We start from the raw sequence: 22,690 nt of genomic DNA, 5'->3' as shown, positions 1-22,690 counted from the left end.
AACTTCAAATGTACATTTAATGTTGCATCTTGAAAAACTAGAAAAGCAGTAGGAAACCAAATCTGAAATTAGGAGAAGAGATGAAATAATAAAGTTCAGAGCAGAACTAAATGAAATTGAAATTAAAAAACAAATAAACAAAGATCAATGAAGCTACTTTTTTTTGAAAAGTTAAACAAAATTGATAAAACTTTAGCTAGACAACTAAGAATGAAAGAGAGAAGATATAAATAAATTAGAAATGAAAAAGCAGACTTTACAACTTTTACTATAGAAATTAAAAGGATCATTATTGGCTACTATGAGCAACTATATGCCAATACATTAGAAAATCTAGAAGAAATATCAACAATCTGCTATGATTGACCCAGGAAAGTCCAAAATGTAAGCAGACAAATAAAGAACAAGATCAAAGCCATAATAAATGTCTCCCACTGAAGAAAATCTCGGGACCTGATGACATCACTGCTGAATTCTACCAAACATTTAAAGAAGAATCAATACCAGTCCTACTCAAACTATTACAAAAAATAGAGAAGGAATACTTCTAAAGTCATTCTACAAGGCAAGTTATTACCCTGATATCAGAAACAAAGGGACAGAAATAAAAAGAAAACTGTAGGCCAATATCCCTGATGAATATTGATGCAAAAATACACAATAAAATACAAGCCAAGACAATTTAATAATATGTTAGAAAGATTATTTATCATGATGAAGTTGGATTGATCCCTGGAATGCAAGTATAGTTCAACATACACAAATCAATCAATGTGATACATCATATCAACATAATGAAGGATAAAAACTGTATGAGCATTTCAGTTGATGCTGAAAAAAATCATTTGATAAAATTCAACATCTTTTCATAATAAAAACCATGAAAAAATTGGGTATAGAAAGAACATACCCCAACATAATAAAAGGCATATACAACAGACCCACAGTTATTATCATATCGAGTGAGAAAAAGCTGAAAGCCTTTCCTCTAAGATCTGGGATAAGACAAGGATGCCCACTGTAAATACTGTTCTTAAAAATAGTGCTGCAAGACTTAGCTAGAGCAGTCAAACCAGAGAAAGATAGAAAGCATATGCAAATTTGAAGCAAAAAAGTCAAATTATCCTTGTTTGCTGATGATATGATCTTAGATTTGGAAAAATCTAAAGACTCCACCAAAAAAATTATTAAAATTGATGAGCAAATTCAGGAAAATTGCAGGAGAAAAAAATCAACATGCAAAAATTAGTACCATTCTTAAATGCCAACAGTGTACAATGTGAAGAATAAACATAAAAAGTTGCTTCATTTATAATGGCCACACATTAAGCATCTAGGAATTAAGCAAAGAAGTGAAAGATTTCTATAATGAAAGCTATAAAACACCAATGAAAGAAATTTAAGAGAATCCCCCCAAAATGGAATACTATTCCATGTTCCATTATTGGAAAAATCATTATTGTTAAAATGTGTATACAACCCAAAGCAATCTACAGATTTAATGCAATTCCCATCAAAATACCAAAGGTATTCTTCACAGAAATATAAAAAACTATTCTAAAATGTATATAAATCACAAAAGACCTAGAATAGCCAAAGCTAGCCTAAGCAAAAAGAGCAAAACTGGAGAAATGACATTGTCTTACTTCAAATTACACTACAGAGCTATAATTAACAAAACAGTATGGTACCGGCATTAAAACTGACAGGCCAGTGTAACATAGTAACCCAGAAGCAAATCCACATACCTGCAGTGAACTCATTTTTGACAAAGTTGCCAAGATCATATGCTAGAGAAAAGAAAATCTCTTCAATAAATGGTTTTAGCTAGGAAAACTGGATATCCATATGCAGAAGAATGAATAGACCCCTATCTCTTGCCATATACAAAATTTAAAGAAAGGTGTACTAAGGGCTTAAATCTAAGACATTAAACTACTATAAGAAAATCTTCAGGAGATTTGTCTGGGCAAACATTTCTTGAATAAGACCCCAAAAGCAGAAGCAACGAAAACAAAAATGGGCAAATGGCATCACATCAAGTTAAAAAGCTTCTGTACAGCATATGATACAATCAATAAAAAGAAAAGAATACCCTCAGAATAGAAGATATCTGCAAACTACCTATCTGACAAGAGATTAATCACCAGAAAATATAAGGAGCTCAAACAACTCTATAGAAAAAAATATAATAATCTGATTAAAAAATGGTCAGAAGATTTTTATAGACATTTCTCAAGACAGACAAATGGCAAACAGACATATGAAAAGGTGCTCAATATCACTGATCATCAGAGAAATGCAAATCAAAACTAAAATGAGATATCATCTCACACTAGTTAAAATGGCTTATATCTAAAAGACACGTAATAAAAAATGCTGGCGAGAATGTGGAAAAAAGGAATCCTTGTACACTACTGGTGGAAATGTACACACCTACTGTGTACCAACAATAATTCAAAAAATAAAAAACTGGAAAAATAACCTCAGGTGAATAAAACCCTTCAAAACAAGCAAACAAACAAAAGTCAAAAGAAACGAAAAATATTTTCCCCCTCCGAGTTCAAATGTAATTGAGGAGAAATAACTTTGTGACAAATTCACATGGGAATATGCTCTCAGTACATTTTTAAGAGAAAAAGCAGGACACATATCTGCATATTCAGCAAAATTCCAGTTTTGTAAATATACGTTTGAGAACATAATATGTGGAAGAAAGGACTAGAATGAAATATTCTAAAATGTAATAACGATTCTTAGTGGGTGATGGGATTACAAGTGGTTCTTTGTTTAAATATTTCTTTTTACATTTTCTAAAATTTCTGCAATTAACGTTTATTACTTTTATAAAGAAATATAAACAAAAATGTGAAACTTACTTAGTTTCATTTGATGTGAAAAATATCATTCAATTTCATGAACTTGTATCCATTGACTTGTCTTTTAAATAGAATTGCAATGGTATTTATTGACTTATCTAAAATCAAATTATTTCACGATCTTAAGTCAATAATTTTGCAGATCTGAGAAAGAATTCAGTCATTTGAAATGCTCATTTGTTCATGATTTACTCCCTGTAATGTTCTTGAATATTGACCAACTGGGAAGAAAAACTGCTGTTATGCTATTTTAAACACAGCATTTACCGCTTCTTATTCCTCCCCCACTAGTAAGGTAACATGAAGAGTTTTAACTGGTAAAAGGCATGGGCATATTTCACAAAAATTAAAAGCATACTCAACTAGTATCAAAACGGACCAGAAAAAGTTAGATACAACATCGCCACATTAAAACAAAACAAACAAACAGAAAAACCTCACATAAAAATAATACTCTATTATACTGTGGCAATTTACTTGCTGATGTTACCATTTAAATACAATATTGTGGACATACCTGTTGTCTTTTTAAAAATATTCACTTTATTTCATTAGTATTGGAGTTAAGTAAAGTCAATTAAGGACGGTACACAAATCAGCTTGGAAATCAACTAAGTTTCATATGAGCACTCCATTTTCTCCCTTCTTTGACCCCCAACACCTTATTAGTCTCTACATTTTTCTTTTTATCAGAACCATATTTTGGGAAGAAAATAATCCATTTTAAAAGGGGAAAGTGCTTACAATACAAAGGCTTATATAAAGAAATATTAAAATAAAGAAATGCATGTCTATTCATTGGAAATCATTTATTGCCTCTATAAAAGTTTAAATAAACACTCTACAAAAATTCACATTACAGTCTGACATGGTCTTAAGGTGACAGTATATTTCAGAGGTAGTACTAGTAAAATGGGATGCAGGATTGCTAAAATTAATTACTTAACAAGTTAATGCAAAATAAAATTTTAATGTGGAGCAGTATACACTCAGTATATATTTTAATGAAACAATTTTAAATACATTTGCATGAAAATATCATTTTACTCTTTCTTCCCCCTAGTAAATCTGCTCTTAATCAGTTTGTTTTCAGCAACAGTGTGTTGACTGTAGGTTCACAAGTTAGTAGCCTCCTCTATTACAGCATTACAGAGCATAACTTGGTGAAGAGCATGATACAGTGCTGTCTGCCAAGGAAAATATCAGCTTCAAAGAGAAATCTACCCATTTACGTCTCATTTAGATACAATGGTACTGATAACTCCTTTAAAAATCTAACCTATCACATTTTTGCATGTTTAAGATCTGAATGCAAATCTAATATATTTAAAAAGTAGGCAATATTTTTGGAATAACACAACTGTAATATGAAAGAAGGGCAGGAGTTAAAGTTTTCAGAATTTCTTTTAAAAATGATAATAAACTATTTGTCTGAGATGAGGAAACTATCCCTTGGAAATGGGCTGAATCCCAATACCACCACCCCCACCAAAAAAGGCAACAAAATCAATTTTAGAGCCCAGAATCATTTAACATTCACCACTTACGTTTCCTCCTACAAACTTACAGACTGCTGAATATGAAAGTGCCTCACAATAGATGTTGCTGTCTTTGGAGAAATGGTTTCTTTGACATCTTTTGAGGTCTTGGTCGAATAAAGAGGACAGAATATAAGTGGGTCTCAGCCTTTTCTTCTCCAACAATAACAAAACATTTCTATCACATGCTTGCAATGGCAATATAACATTCCTGCTGTTGATAACTCACTTTACAACAAAACATCCCCAGTTTCCATGAAGAGACCAATTTTCTTTTAAGGTTTTCTTTGCATGTGCTAAGTTTTCCTATTCTCCAGAGCAATTGCGATTCTCATTTACTTGTGACTAAGTTTAGCTTGGCTGAAAAGAAGAAAATACCTTCCTTTATTTCATATGTACACATTTTGGAAGGTAAGTGCTCTTACATACACGTTTCTGGCTTAGAAACTGCTTGACTGTTCTAAGATTAAAGCAGACATAGAAATGTACTTGAAAGAAAAAAAGAAGTTATTATTATTTCACATTGGCTTCTGTCTCCCTGAGAGAGCCTTCAGATAGTAAGGTCTGTTTTAATACTATTAAACTCCTAAAGAAAGAAATACTAGTTAGTTGATTTTTATCCCCAGCCTTGAAGATGTTCACAACAGTAATTTATTAGCGGATAATCTTTCCTGCCCTAAGATATCTCAAAATCAACTCCTATTTACATATGTGAAAAATATACTTTCTTCATAACACCTTTTCAGTACTTGGCCTTGACATCTTTTTCAGAATTTACCATGCATAATTTCAATCTGACAATTATGATTCTTTTTCTCTGGATACAGGTATTTCCTGTGGTTTCTGCTACAGAATGGCCACATTTTGTTTTATAAGTGTTTTAATTCCAATGATGGTGAAGAAAAACATTCTGGTGCTGAAACACAAATTTCAAGACAAAAGGAGTCCTAAATGTACTGTTATGATTTATATAGTTTCTATTTTAAAGAAACTTTAAACAGAGACAAAAAGATCATCTCTGCTCCTCTCTAAATTATAGACTAGAAATCCTTCTAAGAATCACACCTCACAAAACCCTTAAATCTATTAAAAATTCTACTTAAATAAGGTTTATTAATATCATGGAAGATGTTCACAAGAAATAATTATTTGTGAGGTTTACAGCTTGCCAAGAAATCCAATGTCCAGCACAGTGCCTTCTCTATAGCAGGAGATCAACAAGTATTTTTCGATTTAGTGACTAATGGCTGATGTGTGACAAATACAATCCATAGTGTTAAAAACTAAAGAGAGTATACCTATACTTAATTTGCAATGAGAACCAAAGAAGAAGGGGTTTAAATTGAAGCCGAAGTAATTATATTTGAAAGATAAACTAAATTACTATGAAGCAGACCCTAGGAGAGACTTGAAGACCTGGAATTTGTTCATGCTACTTAAGAAATGGTTTCTAAATTTGCTGTATATGGGGACAACTCTTTATCTCATAGATGAATTAGTGTGACTGGTATATTTAATCCTAATATCTGAGATTCTGTTACTCCGTGCTGCTTTCCCTGAATGGAATTTAACTTGTCAGCAATCAATATTTACCACTGTTTACAAAACTCCATATGGCTCTCAGCTAAAAGGAAGCATACCTGAACACTGAAATATTCCTACTAACAAAGGAACAATATCAGTAGTATGGTAGCAATATAAACAAATAAGTGACAAAATGAAAGACTATCCATGGGACCTTACCTATTTGTGTGTGGGGGAGGAGGGGACACTTCAAGGTTAAAGATATTTATGACTGCCTTTCTGTATTCTTAATTTGGTATTAGTAAATTTCAAGATCAAATTTGGCTCTAATCACAAATTTTAAAACTATCTGAATACCTGCTATGTACTCACAAAAATTAAAAATTAAAAACAAATTTTAAATAGAATGACCAAAACAGCCATCTAGCTACATCATTAATCTTTTAGGTATAGATAGTAATTTAACCATGCAACACAATTCCACACTTCCAAGTCACAAATATACGACACTGTGAGCTTAGGGAGAAACTGGCATTTTCCCTTCTATGGGTCTTGGTAATACCATCTGGTACCCCGGAAAGGAAGGACTGCAAAGAACAGTCTACAGTGTGTTGCCATCTGGTACCTACTAATAGAACAACTGGGTAGCTTGCCCATTTTAGGTGTGTACTCATAGAATAGTATTCAGGGAATTCAGAGGACTGTGATTTACAACCAAAGTAGTATAACTCTTTTTGAATACTATCCTTGGCTGATGGCTCTGTACAGGCCTCATGTGGAAATGAGGTATATTGTGGCAAAGCTGAATGACTAAATTTTTAAAAAATCTCAGCAGCTTACCTTGATTTCCTGTTTCATAACATGTAAGAACTAAAAAAGAATTATAAAGATGGTGATAAATTTAAAATACATGAGTAATACTTCATCTAACTCAGTTATACAAATTTACTACTAGAATGTCAATCATATAAATATTTGTCATTTGTAGTAATGAAGAGTCCCCATCAAGACTAATTTTGACAACATTTTGTTTCTGTACACTTAGTAATTTATTTGATTTTATATTGGTTAAATTACCTGTCCATTGTGCTTCCCCACCCCCACACAAATATTTGGGTTAGATAATAGGATAACACTAGCAATTTACAATTACATACCTGTAAGCATTTCAATATTCAATCATTAGCTTAAGTCAAATTCTCATAAGGGTTAAAAAATAAGTCCAAGAACTCACTAAATAATTAGTTAAATAAATTTTTAACGTTTTGTTTTAAATGTTCAGTCCACTTTCCTGAGAAAAAGTGTATGTGGATGATATGAAAAGGAGAGAAGAAGAAAGAAGATGTAATGGCTACAAAAACAAGACTAATCAAGCTGTACCAACTTGATAAGCGATGCTGAAATGTCTTTTGTTATTTTGACTCTGGTCAGTAATGAAACATAACGAATTTCAGGGTTAAACTGGTCGAACTTAGATACATATTTTTTTTTCCAGAGTTTCATCAGTTAAAAAAAACTCTCTCAATGATTTTAAATTTCACCTATATTTTTTGCACTGTAGCCATTATATCTTTTATATTCTTCACAGAATATGTCCGTTTCAACAACGTGTTTTCCCAACTAAAGAATATCAGGGCAACCGAATGCAGTTATCTTGAAATGCACACCTGTTAGGAAGCCAAAAGGCTGTATTATATATTCCCTCCAATTGAAATCACAAACTTTCTGAGACATTTTTCTCTGATAAAGAAGAAACACTGAATGAGGTATCATCAGGCTCCAGCGAGGCATGATTGAAATCCATTTCTTCTAATTCAGGAGGTAAATCTGACAGCAGTGCCTGAATAAAAAAAATATACATTTTTTGGATTAGTATGTGGATAGATCGTTATCTGATTTTATGTTAATAGCTGTAGTCCTCTTATGGTGAATTATCCTTATGGATTTAAATAATAATTTCTATTTCAGGTTCTTAGACAATACCTTACCTAAAAGAAAATTCTTCATACATTATTAAGAAAGTAACAAAATTCTTGATGTTGAAAGTGTGAATTGTGTAGAGTGAAACCTGTACAAAAGGGAAATCAGGAGGGAAATGGGCAACTTTTCTGGACCAAGTGCTTTGAAGTATTTGAGGTTAGTGATTTTCATACTAGTTTTGAGTGTGCATTGATCACTGTTAAAAGGATTTAAAATTGCATTCTTTGTTAAAATATTCATGCCAGTTATGCTGTCCTTTGTAGAAGACTGTATTTAACAAAAGACTTTTTGTTCTTCAGTGTGAGAAAGAACTTAGTAGTTAGGAAAAACTTTCAGCCACTACATTTTAACAACTTGAAAAGACCAAGTATCTTTTTTTTCTTTCCTAAGGCTGTGTTCATACCTGGAGATGGCCAAGCACCCACCTGGGCACAGCTGAATCAGTGGATCTGCTGTAGTTATGATGTATCTGGAGGGCTGCTCATTTCTCTGCTGGAGTAATAAGGATAATCCAAGAACGATGAACTAAGCTTTGTCATGGTCTAATCGTTTTATCTGAAGTTGTAGAACATGCACCCATACTAAAGAAATAAATGATTAATCAAGTTTTAGGTGGGGGACAATACCGATGTTCATTTGACCGTGAGGAATTTTGAACTAAATGGCTGGTTTGCTGCTTCCAATTCTAAAATTAATGTACAGTATCTGGCATTTTTTAGACAGTATTAATTGTAATTGGGCTTTTGATGCAGCGGTAAATAAGGACCAATGGAACAGGAACAAATAAAACTTGTCACTACCCAATTAAGGAACAGAAAGGCCATGTTAGATAACATATGAAATCCACTGTTGAAATGAGACAGTATGCAGTCATTCTCTTTACTAAAAGAAGTGACAGCTTTGTAACTCTGGTAGAATTTGGCTGTGAAACCATGTGGTCCTGAACTTTTTGTGGTTGGTAGGCTATTAATTGCTGCCTCAATTTCAGACCTTGTTATTGTTCTATTCAGCGGTTCAACTTCTTCCTGGTTTAGTCTTGGGAGAGTGTAAGTGTCCAGGAATTTATCCATTTCTTCTAGATTTACTGATTTATTTGCATAGAAGTGTTTGTAGTAATCTCTGATGATAGTTTGTATTTCTGTGGGATCGGTGGTGATATCTCCTTTATCATTTTTTATTGCATCTATTTGATTCTTCTCTCTTTTCTTCTTTATTAGTCTGGATAGCGATCTATCAATATTGTTGATCTTCTCAAAAAAAAAAAAAACAGCTCCTGGATTTATTGACTTTTTTGAAGGGTTTTTTGTGTCTCTATCTCCTTCAGTTCTGCTCTGATCTTAGTTATTTCCTGCCTTCTACCAGCTTATAAAATTGTTTGATCTTGTTCCTCTGGTTCTTTTAGTTGTGACATTAGTGTGTCCATTTTACATCTTTCCTCCTTTCTCTTGTGGGCATTTAGTGCTATAAATTTCCCTCTACACATTGATTTAATGTGTCCCAAAGATTCTGGGATGCTGTGTTCTCATTCTCATTGGTTTTGAAGAACATCTTTATTTCTGCCTTATTTTGTTATTTATCCAGTAGTCATTCAGGAGCAGGTTGATTAGTTTCCATGTATTTGTGCAGTTTTGAGTGAGTTTCTTAATCCTTATTTCTAATTTGATTGCACTGTGGTCTGAGAAACTGTTTGTTATCATTTCCATTCTTTTGCATTTGCTGAGGAGTGTTTTACTTCCAATTATGTGGTCACTTTTAAAATAAGTATGATGTGGTGCTATGAAGAATGTATATCCTGTGGGTGTGGGGTGGAAAGTTCTATAGATGTCTATTAGTTCTGCTTAGTCCAGATCTGAGTTCAAGTCCTGCATATCCTTGTTAATTTTCTGTCTCATTGATCTGTCTAATATTGGCAGTGGGATGTTAAAGTCTCGCACTATTATTGTGTGGGAGTCGAAGTCTTTTTGTAAGTCATTAAGAACTTTCCTTATGTATCTGGGTGCTCCTGTATTGGGTGCTTACATATTTAGGATAGTTAGCTCTTCTAGTTGCATTGATCCCTTTATCATTATGTAATGACCTTCTTTGTCTCTTTTGGTCTTTGTTGGTTTAAAGTCTGTTTTATCAGAGACTAGGATTGCAACCACTGCTTTACAAAGAGGAACTGGCACCATTCCTTCTGAAACTATTCCAAACAATACAAAAAGAGGGAATCCTCTCTAATTCATTTTATGAGACCAATATCACCCTGTTACCAAAACCTGGTAGAGGCACAACTAAAAAGAAAATTTCAGGTCAATATCCATGATGAACATTAATGCAAAAATCTTCATTAAAATACTGGCAAAGTAAATCCAACAGCACATCAAAAAGCTTATCCATCATGATCAAATCAGCTTCATCCCTGGGATGCAAGGCTGGTTCAACATACACATATCCATAAATGTAATTTATCACATAAACAGAGCTAAAGACAAAACCACATGATTATGTCAATAGCTGTAGAGGGGCCTTCAACAAAATTCAACAGTACTTTATGCTAAAATCTCTCAATATACTAGATATCAATGGAACTTATCTGAAAATAATAAGAGCTATTTATGACAAACCCACAGCCAATATTATCCTAAATAGGCAAAAAACTGGAAGCATTTCCTTTGAAATCAAGCACAAAACAAGGATGAAATTTCTCACCACTCCTACTCAATACAGTATTGGAATTTCTGGCCAGGGCAAGAAAAAGAAATAAAGGGTATTAAGTTAGGAAAAGAGGAAGTCAAATTGTCTCTATTAGCCAATGACCTGATTGTATATTTAGAAGACCCCATCATCTCTGCTCAAAATCTCCTTAAGCTGATAAGCAACTTCAGGAAAGCCTCAGGACACAAAATCAACATGCAAAAATTACACCAACGACAGAGAGAGAGGCAAATCATAAGTGAACTCCCATTCATAATTGCTACAAATAGTATAAAATACCTAGGAATAAAACTAACAAGGGATGTGAAGGACATCTTCAAGGAGAACTACAAACCACTGCTCAAGGAAATAAAGAGGACAGAAACAAATGGAAAAACATTCCATGCTCATGGTTAGGAAGAGTCAATATCATGAAAATGGCTACTCACACAAAGTAATTTATAGATTCAATGCTGTCCCCATCAAGCTGCCATTGAGTTTCTTCACAGAATTGGAAAAAAACACTTTAAATTTCATATGGATCCAAAAAGATCCCACATAGCCAAGACAATCTAAGCAAAAAGAACAAAGCTGGAGGCATCATGCTACCTGACTTCAAACTATACTACAAGGCTACAGTAATCAAAACAGCATGGTACTGGTACCAAAACAGAGATATAGACCAATGGAACAGAACACAGGCCTCAGAAATAATGCCACACATCTACAACCATCTGATCTTTGACAAACCTAATAAAAAGAAGCAATGGAAAAATGATTCCCTATTTAATAATGATGTTGAGAAAACTGGCTTAGCTATGCAGAAAGCTGAAACTGGAACCCTTCCTTACACCTTATACAAAAATTAAGAGCTTTTGCACAGAAAAAAAAAATTATCATTAGAGTGAAACAGTAGACTAACAGAATAGGAAAACATTTTTCAATCTACCAATCTGACAAAGGGTTATTATTCAGAATCTACAAAGAACTTAAACAGTTTTACAAGAAAAAAACAAATAACCTCATCAAAAACTGGGCAAAGTATATGAACAGACACTTCTCAAAGGAAGAAATTCATGTAGCCAACAAACATATGAAAAAAAGCTCAAAATCACTGGTCATTAGAGAAATGCAAATAAAAACCACATTGAGATACCATCTCACGCCAGTTAGAATGGTGATCATTAAAAACTCAGGAGACAACGAGGATGCTGGAGAGGATGTGGAGAAATAGGAATGCTTTTGCACTGTCGGTGTGAGTGCAAATTTGTTCAGCCATTGTGGAAAACAGTTTGGCGATTCCTCAAGTATCTAGACATAGAAATACTATTTGACCCAGCAATCTCATTACTGGGTATATACCCAAAGGATTATAAATCATTCTATTATAAAGGCACATACACACGTATATTTATTGTGGCTCTGTTCACAATAGCAAAGACTTGGAACCAACCCAAATGCCCATCAATAATAAACAGGATAAAGAAAATGTGGCACATGTACACCATGGAATACTATGCAGCCATAAAAAAGGATGCATTCATGTCCTTTGCAGAGACATGGATGAGGCTGGAGACCATCATTCTCAGCAAACTGACATAGGAACAGAATACCAAACACTGCATGTTCTCCCTCATAAGTCGGTGTTGAACAGTGAGAACACATGGACACAGAGAGGGGAACGTCATACACTGGGGCTTGTTTTGGGTTGGGGGGATAGGGCAGGGATAGCGGGGGGTGGGTTGATATCACTAGGAGAAATACCTAATGTAAATGACCGGGTGATGAATGCAGGCAACCACCATGGCACATGTATACCTATGTAACAAACCTGCACATTCTATCCATGTACCCCAGAACTTAAAGTATTAAAAATAAAAGTAGCAGCTACAAATCCTACACTTTTTGCCTTGAAGCACAGAGGCAAGATCAAAACATTCTCATTTTTGTCAGGTTCTGTAAGGAAAGACTAACCCCTATCTGTCAGACAAGCTGTTATTATTTATTTATAAAATTAAATTTCGCATAAATCTATTGCTAGAACTGAGAGTATTTACACAGTAAACTAACTTAAAGATAATACATGCTTTCTAAGGTGCTAGATTGCAGTTATAGGACACAGAGCCATTTTCTCCTAGAAAAATGGTTTACCGCTAATCCAATCCAAGTGCAATGGAGCCTTTTTTGACATTGGCTAATCAGTCTATATGAAATACATCACTGGGTTTAGCTCACTTTTCAATTTTGAAGATGCCATATTAAAGAGGAGAAAGTTTTCAAAGTAACATTCACTGAATATGTCCTTAGAGTCAGAAAGTCAAGAGGATAAGATTTAATAATGTTCTAATTTCTAGTGGGGAGATGTACAAATCAGAGAAGCATTATCATTAATTTCTTTGTTACTGCATTATAAGTAGATGACTGAGTAAAATAAATGCAGTAAAAATATTAAAAAATTAATATCTGAGGCAGCATAGGGCACTACTAATACATGTGGTCCACTTTAAAATTCTTTCAATATCTTACTAGATTTGCAACTGAAAAAAATATTTGGATTACAACAATTGTTGGAATTGCCTTTTTCATAGATACTAAAGTGTATACAATTAACTTTCTTTATTACAAATGTTTCATAAATGACAACTATCCTCACTGTCATTTTTCCCAAGAGATTTTCCTTATGAACAGTTTCCATAATATTTATTCTAGACCGTATGGTATGAATATCAAGTTCTGTAGTATTAATCATTCTTATCCCACTTGCAAAGTGGAGAAATTGAAGTTCAAGAAAGACAATTGATCTGCCTAGGAACACACAGTCACACAGTGAATTGTCAGAGGAAGTAAGACCATAACTAATGACTAAGTATAATGCTGAAAATATTACTTTGGCTTTAAAGTGGCTATTGATTTAAGCAACAACAACAACAACAACAAAATCTTTGGGTAATTTAGTGTTTCAGTCAGAGAATATCATATTTTTGTAAACCCTGGCCTTCTTCAATGGTCCAAAATAGTCTGTAGACAACTTGTCTCACTCAACTTGCACAAATCAAGATTAATGAAAGAATGACGAAGATTTTTTAAAATTAAAAATCAGTGACACGTGATTGTCTTTTATTAGGTAGAATAAAGATTAATTTTTATTTCCTTCCAGAAATAAACCTATAAATATTTAATGATGTAAAGATCAGTAGTTTAAGCAATTACCTAGATAACTTTCCTGAACTACGATTTGTGTTTTCTGTATTTTGTGACCATATTCTGAGATTCATTATATTCAGCCTTAATTATACAAATTAGTAGTTTCTATTTGTTGCTGATTATACTGGTTATGCGGTTCACTACAATTTTTGAATCATGTTCTCTTTCAGCCAATTTTTATCCATATACTCATTTATTAGTCTTTCATCAAAGGAAAAGTAGAAGAGGAAGAGAAAAATTAAAATGCACATTAGTTATATTTCTTATTCATAATTTGTCTTGGGAAAATAATCAAACCAGGAATGAGATTAGAATTAGAGAATAAAATGGAATCTCTGTGCTATTTCTAGATATCAAGAGACGGAATCTTGCTAGTTAGTTGACCGTATAACTCTCAATTCAAAATCATGCTATGACTTTCAAAACCACGGCCACACTTCAAGTTATTACTCTGCTTGTACCTAATTTTATTTATTCACAGTTATTTAAAATTTACCATATTCCTGGGACCATGTTCATTTAAAATCTACATTTTAGGTTTCTAAAAAGCAAACACATTTTCAGTATGTCGTGGAATATACATAACTCAAAATAAACCAATATGCTTAAATGAAGTTGGCAAAGGTATTTGAAAGCTACTGTCTTGGAATGTCTGTGGGTGTGGGGGCTGCACAGGGAGCAAAATTCATAAAACTTTACACATAATATACATGCTGGTTTGTGCCTCATTAGTAAATTTATTAGTTTCAATTTTGTGGTTCAGCACTTCAGTAAAATACATAGAGGCTATTTCTTTGAAAAAAAAAGGGAGGCTTATGGGATTCTATGGCTTTAATCTTTTTTCTTAGAGATATCTGGGGTGGGCTATATACATGCAATCTTTCTTTGATATAAGAGATGAATATTTGTACTCCTGACATTCCTTGATGAATAAAAACCTCTGAGACTCTTCCTAAATAATGGTTACCTGTGTCTCACACTACTCATATAGAACACTGACAAGGAATCAGCATAATAACATATAGCTCAAATGAATATATGGTATTAATATTAAATGAAACATTTATTATAATTTTATAATTTTTAGCAAGCCTAACAAATTATTATATAGATTTCACATGAAAATATGAGACACAAAATATAATTTGGGAGGAACTTGTAAACAAAAACCCACAGTAACATGGAAAAGATAATATTTTTCATCTTTGAAGTCAAAAATTCAAATATTGAAATATTTAAATTGGGAAAAGTAAGTGATGCACTGTGGACGCTAAGAATATCACAAAATAATTCATACTGTCTTCCTGATGAGCAACACATTACAGAATAGAAGATGTCCAAATATTTGTGAACTGTGGTGGGGGTTGGCAGGAAACTAAGATCCAGAAGAAAGGCAAAGAAATGCTTTAACTTTTTCATTCACAAAAGGTCCCAAAATATATGCCTCTCTAGTTAGAGTAGTCCAGTCTCTATCAACATTTTCAGAAATTTCTTTGAAATTAATTTAAAATTATTTTCCCCAACTAAATACTAGCCTGAAACTAAAAGCATGTTAATGAATTATTTTGATTATCCATTGAAGCAGCACATAAAATCTGAACACCTATTCTCAAGAAAACTGTTTTGCAAAGGTCATGAAATAACAAACATTTCCTCCATGCCAAGCAGACATGAAGTATAAAAATGAAAACATATGAACAACCCAAGTGCGACACGCCATTTTTTGACTTGATACATTGCAGTTTACTAGTCTCTCCTGGGACCTACCTGCTGTTGTTCCTTATCGTCAGCTTTCATAGCTAGTATCAAGCTTCTAACAAAAGTCTGAAGTTTAACGTATTTTTGCTTTTGAATCTCTAGCTCATTTTCAATGAATTTGACTTCTTCATTCTGAAAGAGAAAATATCAAGTGATACAGTTACCTTATGTAAGCTTGGACTGTACATGTTTGATGCATAATAAAATTCTAAAGAACCATCAAATTAGGAGGAAAATGAAGAAAACCAAATGCTAACATAAAGGAATACAAAGCACAGAAGGAAATGATAGGCTGCCTTTTAAGCAAATCACTAATAGAAAACAATTTATAAGATCAGAAACCAATCCAACTGGTTCCAGTAAAAGAGAAAACAAAAAACAGCTCCCTTCTGGGAAGTACCCCTTCTATATCAAGGCTAATTAGCAAACAGATTAAGATTAAGAATAGAGGCTGGGCATGGTGGCTCATGCCTGTAATCCCAGCACTTTGGGAGGCTGAAGCAGGCGGATCACCTGAGGTTAGGAGTTTGAGACCAGCCTGGCCAACATGGTAAAACCTCGTCTCTGCTAAAAATACAAAAATTAGGCAGGCATGGTGGCATGCATCTGTAGTCCCAGCTACTCAAGAGGCTGAGGCAGAAGAAGCACTTGAACCTGGGAGGCAGAGGTTGCAGCGAGCCGAGATCGTACCACTGCACTCCAGCCTGGGCAACAAGAGTGAGACTCCATCTAAAAACAAAAAAGATTAAGAATAGATAGATTCCAATTAACCCAAAAAGCAATGGCAGATACAGCAATGCTGAATTTGCCATTCAGAAAGCCAACTACTCAGAGCTTAAATGGTTATTTTGCACCAAGCAGAGCCTGAAATTACTGACTATTTTAAGTTCTTTGCTGAGCCCCCACAGATTAAAAAGGAGTCTGTTATTCCAAAAATAACTGAAAATGTACCACTGTGTACCATTGGTGTAAGAATCAGTTACTCTACTGTTTTTGCTAGTTGTATAGGCAAAATGACAACACTGGACTAATATTTGGGAGTATTCTAGTGCCAAGTCTATTGATAATTTTAAACTTGGATGGGCTAATTAACCTCTCTGTGACTCTGTTTACTAATCAGCAAAATGGTTATTATACTGGTAACCCTTAACAGTTCTAGCTTTGAGGGCTATAACACTCAAATAAGATAATGAACATAGATTTACTATAAAAGCCATAGTAGGCTGGGCACAGTGGCTCATGCCTGTAATCCTAGTACTTTGGGAGGCCGAGGAGGGCAGATCATGAGCACAGGAGTTCGAGAACAGCCTGACTAACATGGTGAAACCCCGTCTCTACTAAAAATATAAAAGTTAGCTGGGCGTGGTGTCATGCTCCTGTAATCCTAGCTACTCAGGAGCCTGAGGCAGGAGAATTGCTTGAACCCAGGAGGTGGAGGTTGTAATGAGCCAAAGATTGCAGTGAGCTGAGATCACGCCACTGCATTCCAGCCAGGGTGACAGAGTGAGACTCCATCTCAAAAAAATAAAAAGCCACAGTAATCAAGAAAGGGTGGTATTGCATAAGGGTAGACATATCAATCAATGGAAAAAAATATATCAGAAATAAATCCCCACAAAAATGGTCAACCGATTTTCAACAAAGTTACTGAGTTCACTCAATAGATAAAGAAAGTATTGTCTTTCAACAAATAGTGGTTAAACAAATGTAAATCCACATGCAAAAATATATATATATATCAGTCCTTACCTCACATAATAGATAAAATGTAACAAGACATAGATCATAGACCTAAAACTAAAATGCATAATAAAACTAAAACTTTAGAGGAAAACAGAGAAGAAAATCTTTTTTACTTTGGGTTAGGCAAAAAGTCTCTTAAATAGAATACAAAAATTATGAAACTTAAAAAAAGAAGACCTTTTATTTTTATTCATTTAGTTAAATCAAATATAGCTCACTGCCACCTTGAACTACTGGGCTCAAGGGATCCTCACAAGTCAGTAGCTAGACTACAGGCAGGCACCACTATGCCTGGTTAATTATTTTTTAACTTTTTTGTAGATATGGGGTCTCTTTATTTTGCCCAGGCTGGTCTTAAATTCCTGGTCTCAAGTGATCCTCCCATATCAGTCTCCCAAAGTGTTGGTATTACAGGGATATGTTATTGTGCCTAGCCTCATGAAAGATTTATTTTTAAAAATGAGGCTTGAGCCCAGGAGTTTGAGGTTGCAGTGAGCCATGATCACACCACTGCACTTCAGCCTGGGTGACAGTGAGACCCTATGTCAACAAACAAAACAAAATAACACAAAAAACAACTTTGCTTTTTAAAAGATATTGTAAAGAAAATAAAAATAAAAGCCATATGTTGGGAGAAAATATTTTCAAATCATATATCTGAAAAAGGACCTCGATTCAGATCACATAAAGAACTGTTATAAGCAACAAAGTAAAAAGCAAAATATTTGAACACTTTCTTCATCAAATAAGGTATCTGAATGACCAATAACCACATGAAAAGATGCTTAATATCATTTGTCCTTAAAGATACACAGATTAAAACCCCAATGAGGTACTAGTACTGATATACTACTATAGTTAAAGAGCTTGACAATACCAAGTGCTGACAAGAATGTGGAGCAATTAGAAGTCCCATACATGTTGACAAAAAGTGTCAAACTCTATAAAATATTTGAAGAGGTTGATTCTGAGCAAAGTATGAGTGATCAATGGACTGTACACAGCCCTCAGGAGATCCCAAGAAATGTGCCCAAGGTGATTGTGATTGGGCCACAACTTGGTTTTATGCATTTTAGAAAGACAAGGCATAAATCTATATGAGTAAGTTGTACATTGATTTGGACAAGAAAGGAGGAGCAATTGGAAGCAGAGGCTTCTATGTTAAATGCAGATCCAAAGATTTTCGGATTGGCAATTGCTTGTAAGGGTTATCAATAGAAAGGAATATCTGAGTTATGATTAGGGATTGTGGAGACCAAGGTTTCATCTTGCAGATGAAGCCTCCAGGTAGCAGGCTTCAGAGAGAATAGATTGTAAATGTTTCTTATCAGACTTAAAGAATCTGTTTTATCAGTAATCCAAAAGAGAGGAAGGTATAATGAGGCATGGCCAGCTCCTGCTTCCCATCGTGGCCTGAACTAATTTTTCAGGTTAACTTTGGAATGCCCTTGGCCAAGAGGAGGGGCTTATTCAGATGACTGGGAAACTTAGAATTTTAGTTTTGGTTTATTAATACACACATTGTTGGTGAAAGTGTAAAATGATACAGCTACTCTAGAAAATATTTTAGCAGTTTCTTATGAAATTCAACATAATCTATCTTATTATAAGGCTCAGCAATTCTACTTTGAGGAATTTACCCAAGATAAATGAAAACACATGTCATAAAAAGACTTATATATGAATATTCATAGCATATTTATTCATAATAGACCCAAACTGGAAACAGTTCAAGACTTCATTAGCAGGCGAATAAACAAATTTTGGTGGTGTTTACACAACTATGTCCACCTGTCAAAACTCATCTAACTGTATACTTAAGGAGATGAATTTTATTGTAGATAAATTATGCATCAATTAACCTGGTTAAAAATAAAGTATATTCCAAATGGAGGAAATAAAACCTTTTCCTTCTAACTAACACTTTATATCCTCTGACCATCATTTTCTTATTTGCCAACCTCCTGCAAGCCCTCGATAACCACCATTCTACTCTCTGCTTGTTTGAATTTGATTGTTTTTGAGTGCACACATAAGTGAGAACATGGTGGGAGTTCTGTTCCTAGCTTATTTCATTTAGCATACTGTTTTCCAATTATCTCCATGTTTTTCCAACAACAAAATACTTTTTTTCATGCTTAATTTCATGAACGGTAAATATAGTAAATAATAATATGTCGTACATTTCAAAATCACTATGAGTAAATTTGAAATGTTCTCACCACAAAATATGGTATTTGTGGTGATGGATATGTTACATATCTTGATTCAATTAATCCACATTATATTCATAAATCATAACATCATTTTGTACCCTATAAATATACACAATTCTCGTTTGTCGCTTTACAATTGAAAAGTAAAGATTATTGCAAATAAATAGTCATTTACAATTCCAAAAAACATGAAAGTAATCCATGACTATTCTTTGCATCTGGAGAACTGAACTCAAAATCATAGCAGAATTTTGAACAACGTTTGTTCAAAAAATTAAATTATATTATATTAAAATTAATTGGTTCTATGGACGTTTTTGTTGTTTCAATTGAGAGGATGCTGTTGTATTTATCATATTCAATTTATTAACATGTTTACTATATCATTTATTTCATCAGCTTAGTTAAGAACTTATTTTACCTATAAAACTGCTTCTTTTCAGACCATTAATATCAAGTGAATCATCTGCACAAGTTAAATTTCTTATGCAGGGGCACTCTATAAAAATCTAAACTACAAGTAAGCATTAAAATAAAATTCAACATGTTCCTGTCATAGTATATTTTACTAATTTTAAACCTTTGTTTTATGTGTATTCATTGCTGGAGCAGCAGTATTAGTAAAGTGCTGACCAGGAAGCCTTGTCTAATGCAGGAGATATACATCATCATTATAGTAGTATCCAGTTGGAATGCACAGTTCTTCTGAGCTGCATTCACAGTGTGTTAAGAAACACGGATTCACATTTGCAAAAGTCATGAAGCATCTTTTGGTTTGCAGATTTCCAATTCTTCATGCAAATATTTCTCCTCCTCAGTATTTATGCAATGTTGGAAAAACATAAACAGCTTTAAGATAATTTAATATTGCAGGCATTTTCTTCTCAGAGCTGCTTTGCATGCCTATTAAAGACTTTCTAGATACCAGGCAGTAATTTATGTGTACTTTCAAGATTTTCTAAGTAAATCAATACTTATGAGAGAAACTAGTATCATAGCATCAGATACTGAATTTCATAAAACAAGATCTATCTTATATTTATGGTTGTTAAAGCCCTACCTACAGTTTGAATAACCTTTGTTAATTCTTTGTCTAGATGATTGTAAGGAGGATTCCAGGTTCCACGTTGACCAGAGCTTTGATCTCTGAGCAGGCTATTAATGGCTGCCAAGTCCGAGGTGCTATTTTATGATGCAGTTACTGCTGCCTCAAGTACTGAGCCCATCAACATGTCTCATAAGTATTTTGTGTTAGTTAGAATTCCTAACAACATGGATTTCTAGTGATGTATCTCAATCACAAACTCCACTACAACCAAAAGGAGTATTCATGGTTGCATAGTGATAGCTATCAAATGCACCATTGGAAACATTCTTTCAATTTGCTGCATTAAATCTCAATAATGAAAGACTGTATAATTCAGTGTTAGGGAAAAATATAATAATCCAGCTCCTTATTTTATATAAATGACTACTTACATAATAGTTTTAAAATTATTTCCAAAGATAAATTAGGTCTTTTGTTTACTCACTTAGCAACTACTATAACTATAGTTATAGTTGAACAGCTATGTGTCAGGCTCTCAACCAGGTAACACACAGGCGAATAAAGTAAGCCTCTGCTTACAAGAAGTTTATGATGAATATATCATCATGTGCTATATAACAATGTGTCAGTCAGCAATGTGCCACGTATAGTGATAATAATCCCATAAAATTATAATGGAGCTGAAAAATGTCTATACCTAGTGATGATGTAGCCATCATATCATCATAGTGCAATGCATTAACTTTTCTATGATTGGATACACAATACTTACCATTGTATTCCAATTGTCTACAGTATTCAGTACAGTGACATGCTGTACAGGTTTGTAGCCTAGAAACAATAGGCTATACCATATACCCTAGGTGTGTAATAGGCTATATACATCTAGGTCTGTGTAAGTACACTCCATGACGTTTTGCACAATGACAAAATTGCCTCACAATGCATTCCTTAGAATGTATCCGCTCATTAAGTGACGCATAATCGTACTTAAGATATTAACAACCTGGTTTTCATCCCCAAAGAAGAAATATTCGGATGTGTATACAACTAGAGTACAAAATTTTCTCTGAAGACAGATCAAATTTCTAAACTGGTAAGGCTTTTTAAAACATCCTGAAATCAGTAACAGGAACTGCTATATGAGGTTTCACTTACGTTTCCTTTAGAAGTAACAAAGTTCACATGACGTGAGTTGAAAAATTTTAAAATCATGATTATAAAAAGATATATTTTCTATATAGGTGTTGAATTTTGAGGGATAAAGAAAAGAAGTTTATGTAACTGCCAAGCTTGAGGCAGTTACATAAAGCATATAAAAAACATCCCTAATGGGGTAATGAATGACCTCTTGTTTCTACAGAATTTATTACAATGGAAAACACTGAATTAGTGAAAATATTAACTAACATTTTGGACTGCACACTCTGCCCTGCCCTGCTCTGGTTTTTAGCACCAAACTTTTTCAAGTAGACTGCCACTCAAGAGGGGAGAGGTCTCTGAGTCCTGGGCCCAAGCCTATTTGACATATTTGCGAGTGCTAAGAGGAGTACACTTAACAACCGTGCAATCCAGTCTTTTTGTCTATAGTTTCCACAACCTGTGCCAAGTTGTGGCATGCAGAGACACTGTAATCCTGAACTGGGCATTTAGAAATATTATGTGACCATGTAGGAAAGATTATCGTGATCTCTTGTATTTCAGAACCAACAAACTTTATAATTCTGTTAGTTGGAAATACAGTTGAATATGGGATTTTATCATGCTCTTTGACGATTTAGGAAATAAATTTCAAAAGATATTTTCCTTCTGTGTTTCTAACATTCACTATTTTAAAGCATGACATGTTATGAACATTTGGAAAACAGAATCTGTTGAATGGCATACATTTCAATTATAGTAAAACTGGAAGATTTTTGAGGAAATGACAGATGTATTTTCTGATTAAATGCTATTTTCTGTTAACATTTTAACATTACTAATCTCTGCTTTGAACACCGATGGTATTCCATGACAAAAACTTTTGTGTATGTAAAGGACTGTGTGGCCAAAATTTCAGAAGGTCCAAAAAGTGACCTAGTAAGATAGGGCAATGATTAGCAAAGGGACAGCTTTTATAAACCT

At 33.7% G+C, this 22,690-nt stretch overlaps 1 protein-coding gene across 1 annotated transcript in view; it reads right to left on the bottom strand.

Moving 5' to 3' along the window:
• Positions 1-3,669: 3,669 nt before the first annotated feature.
• Positions 3,670-22,690, bottom strand: part of LOC108294653 (highly divergent homeobox) — a gene marked incomplete at its 5' end in the record, with an annotated part of 54,324 nt that continues 35,303 nt past the window's right edge. Inside the window, 2 exons of the mRNA XM_017516579.2 lie at positions 3,670-7,781; positions 15,569-15,691. Coding sequence (XP_017372068.2) covers positions 7,656-7,781; positions 15,569-15,691 — 249 coding nt within the window. The remainder of the gene's footprint in view (positions 7,782-15,568; positions 15,692-22,690) is intronic.

This window comes from Cebus imitator, unplaced genomic scaffold (assembly GCF_001604975.1).
Source record: "Cebus imitator isolate Cc_AM_T3 unplaced genomic scaffold, Cebus_imitator-1.0 Scaffold595, whole genome shotgun sequence".
Lineage (NCBI taxonomy): Eukaryota > Metazoa > Chordata > Mammalia > Primates > Cebidae > Cebus > Cebus imitator.
Note: the sequence above shows the minus strand (reverse complement) of the source record. Positions and strands in the feature narration are given on the sequence as shown.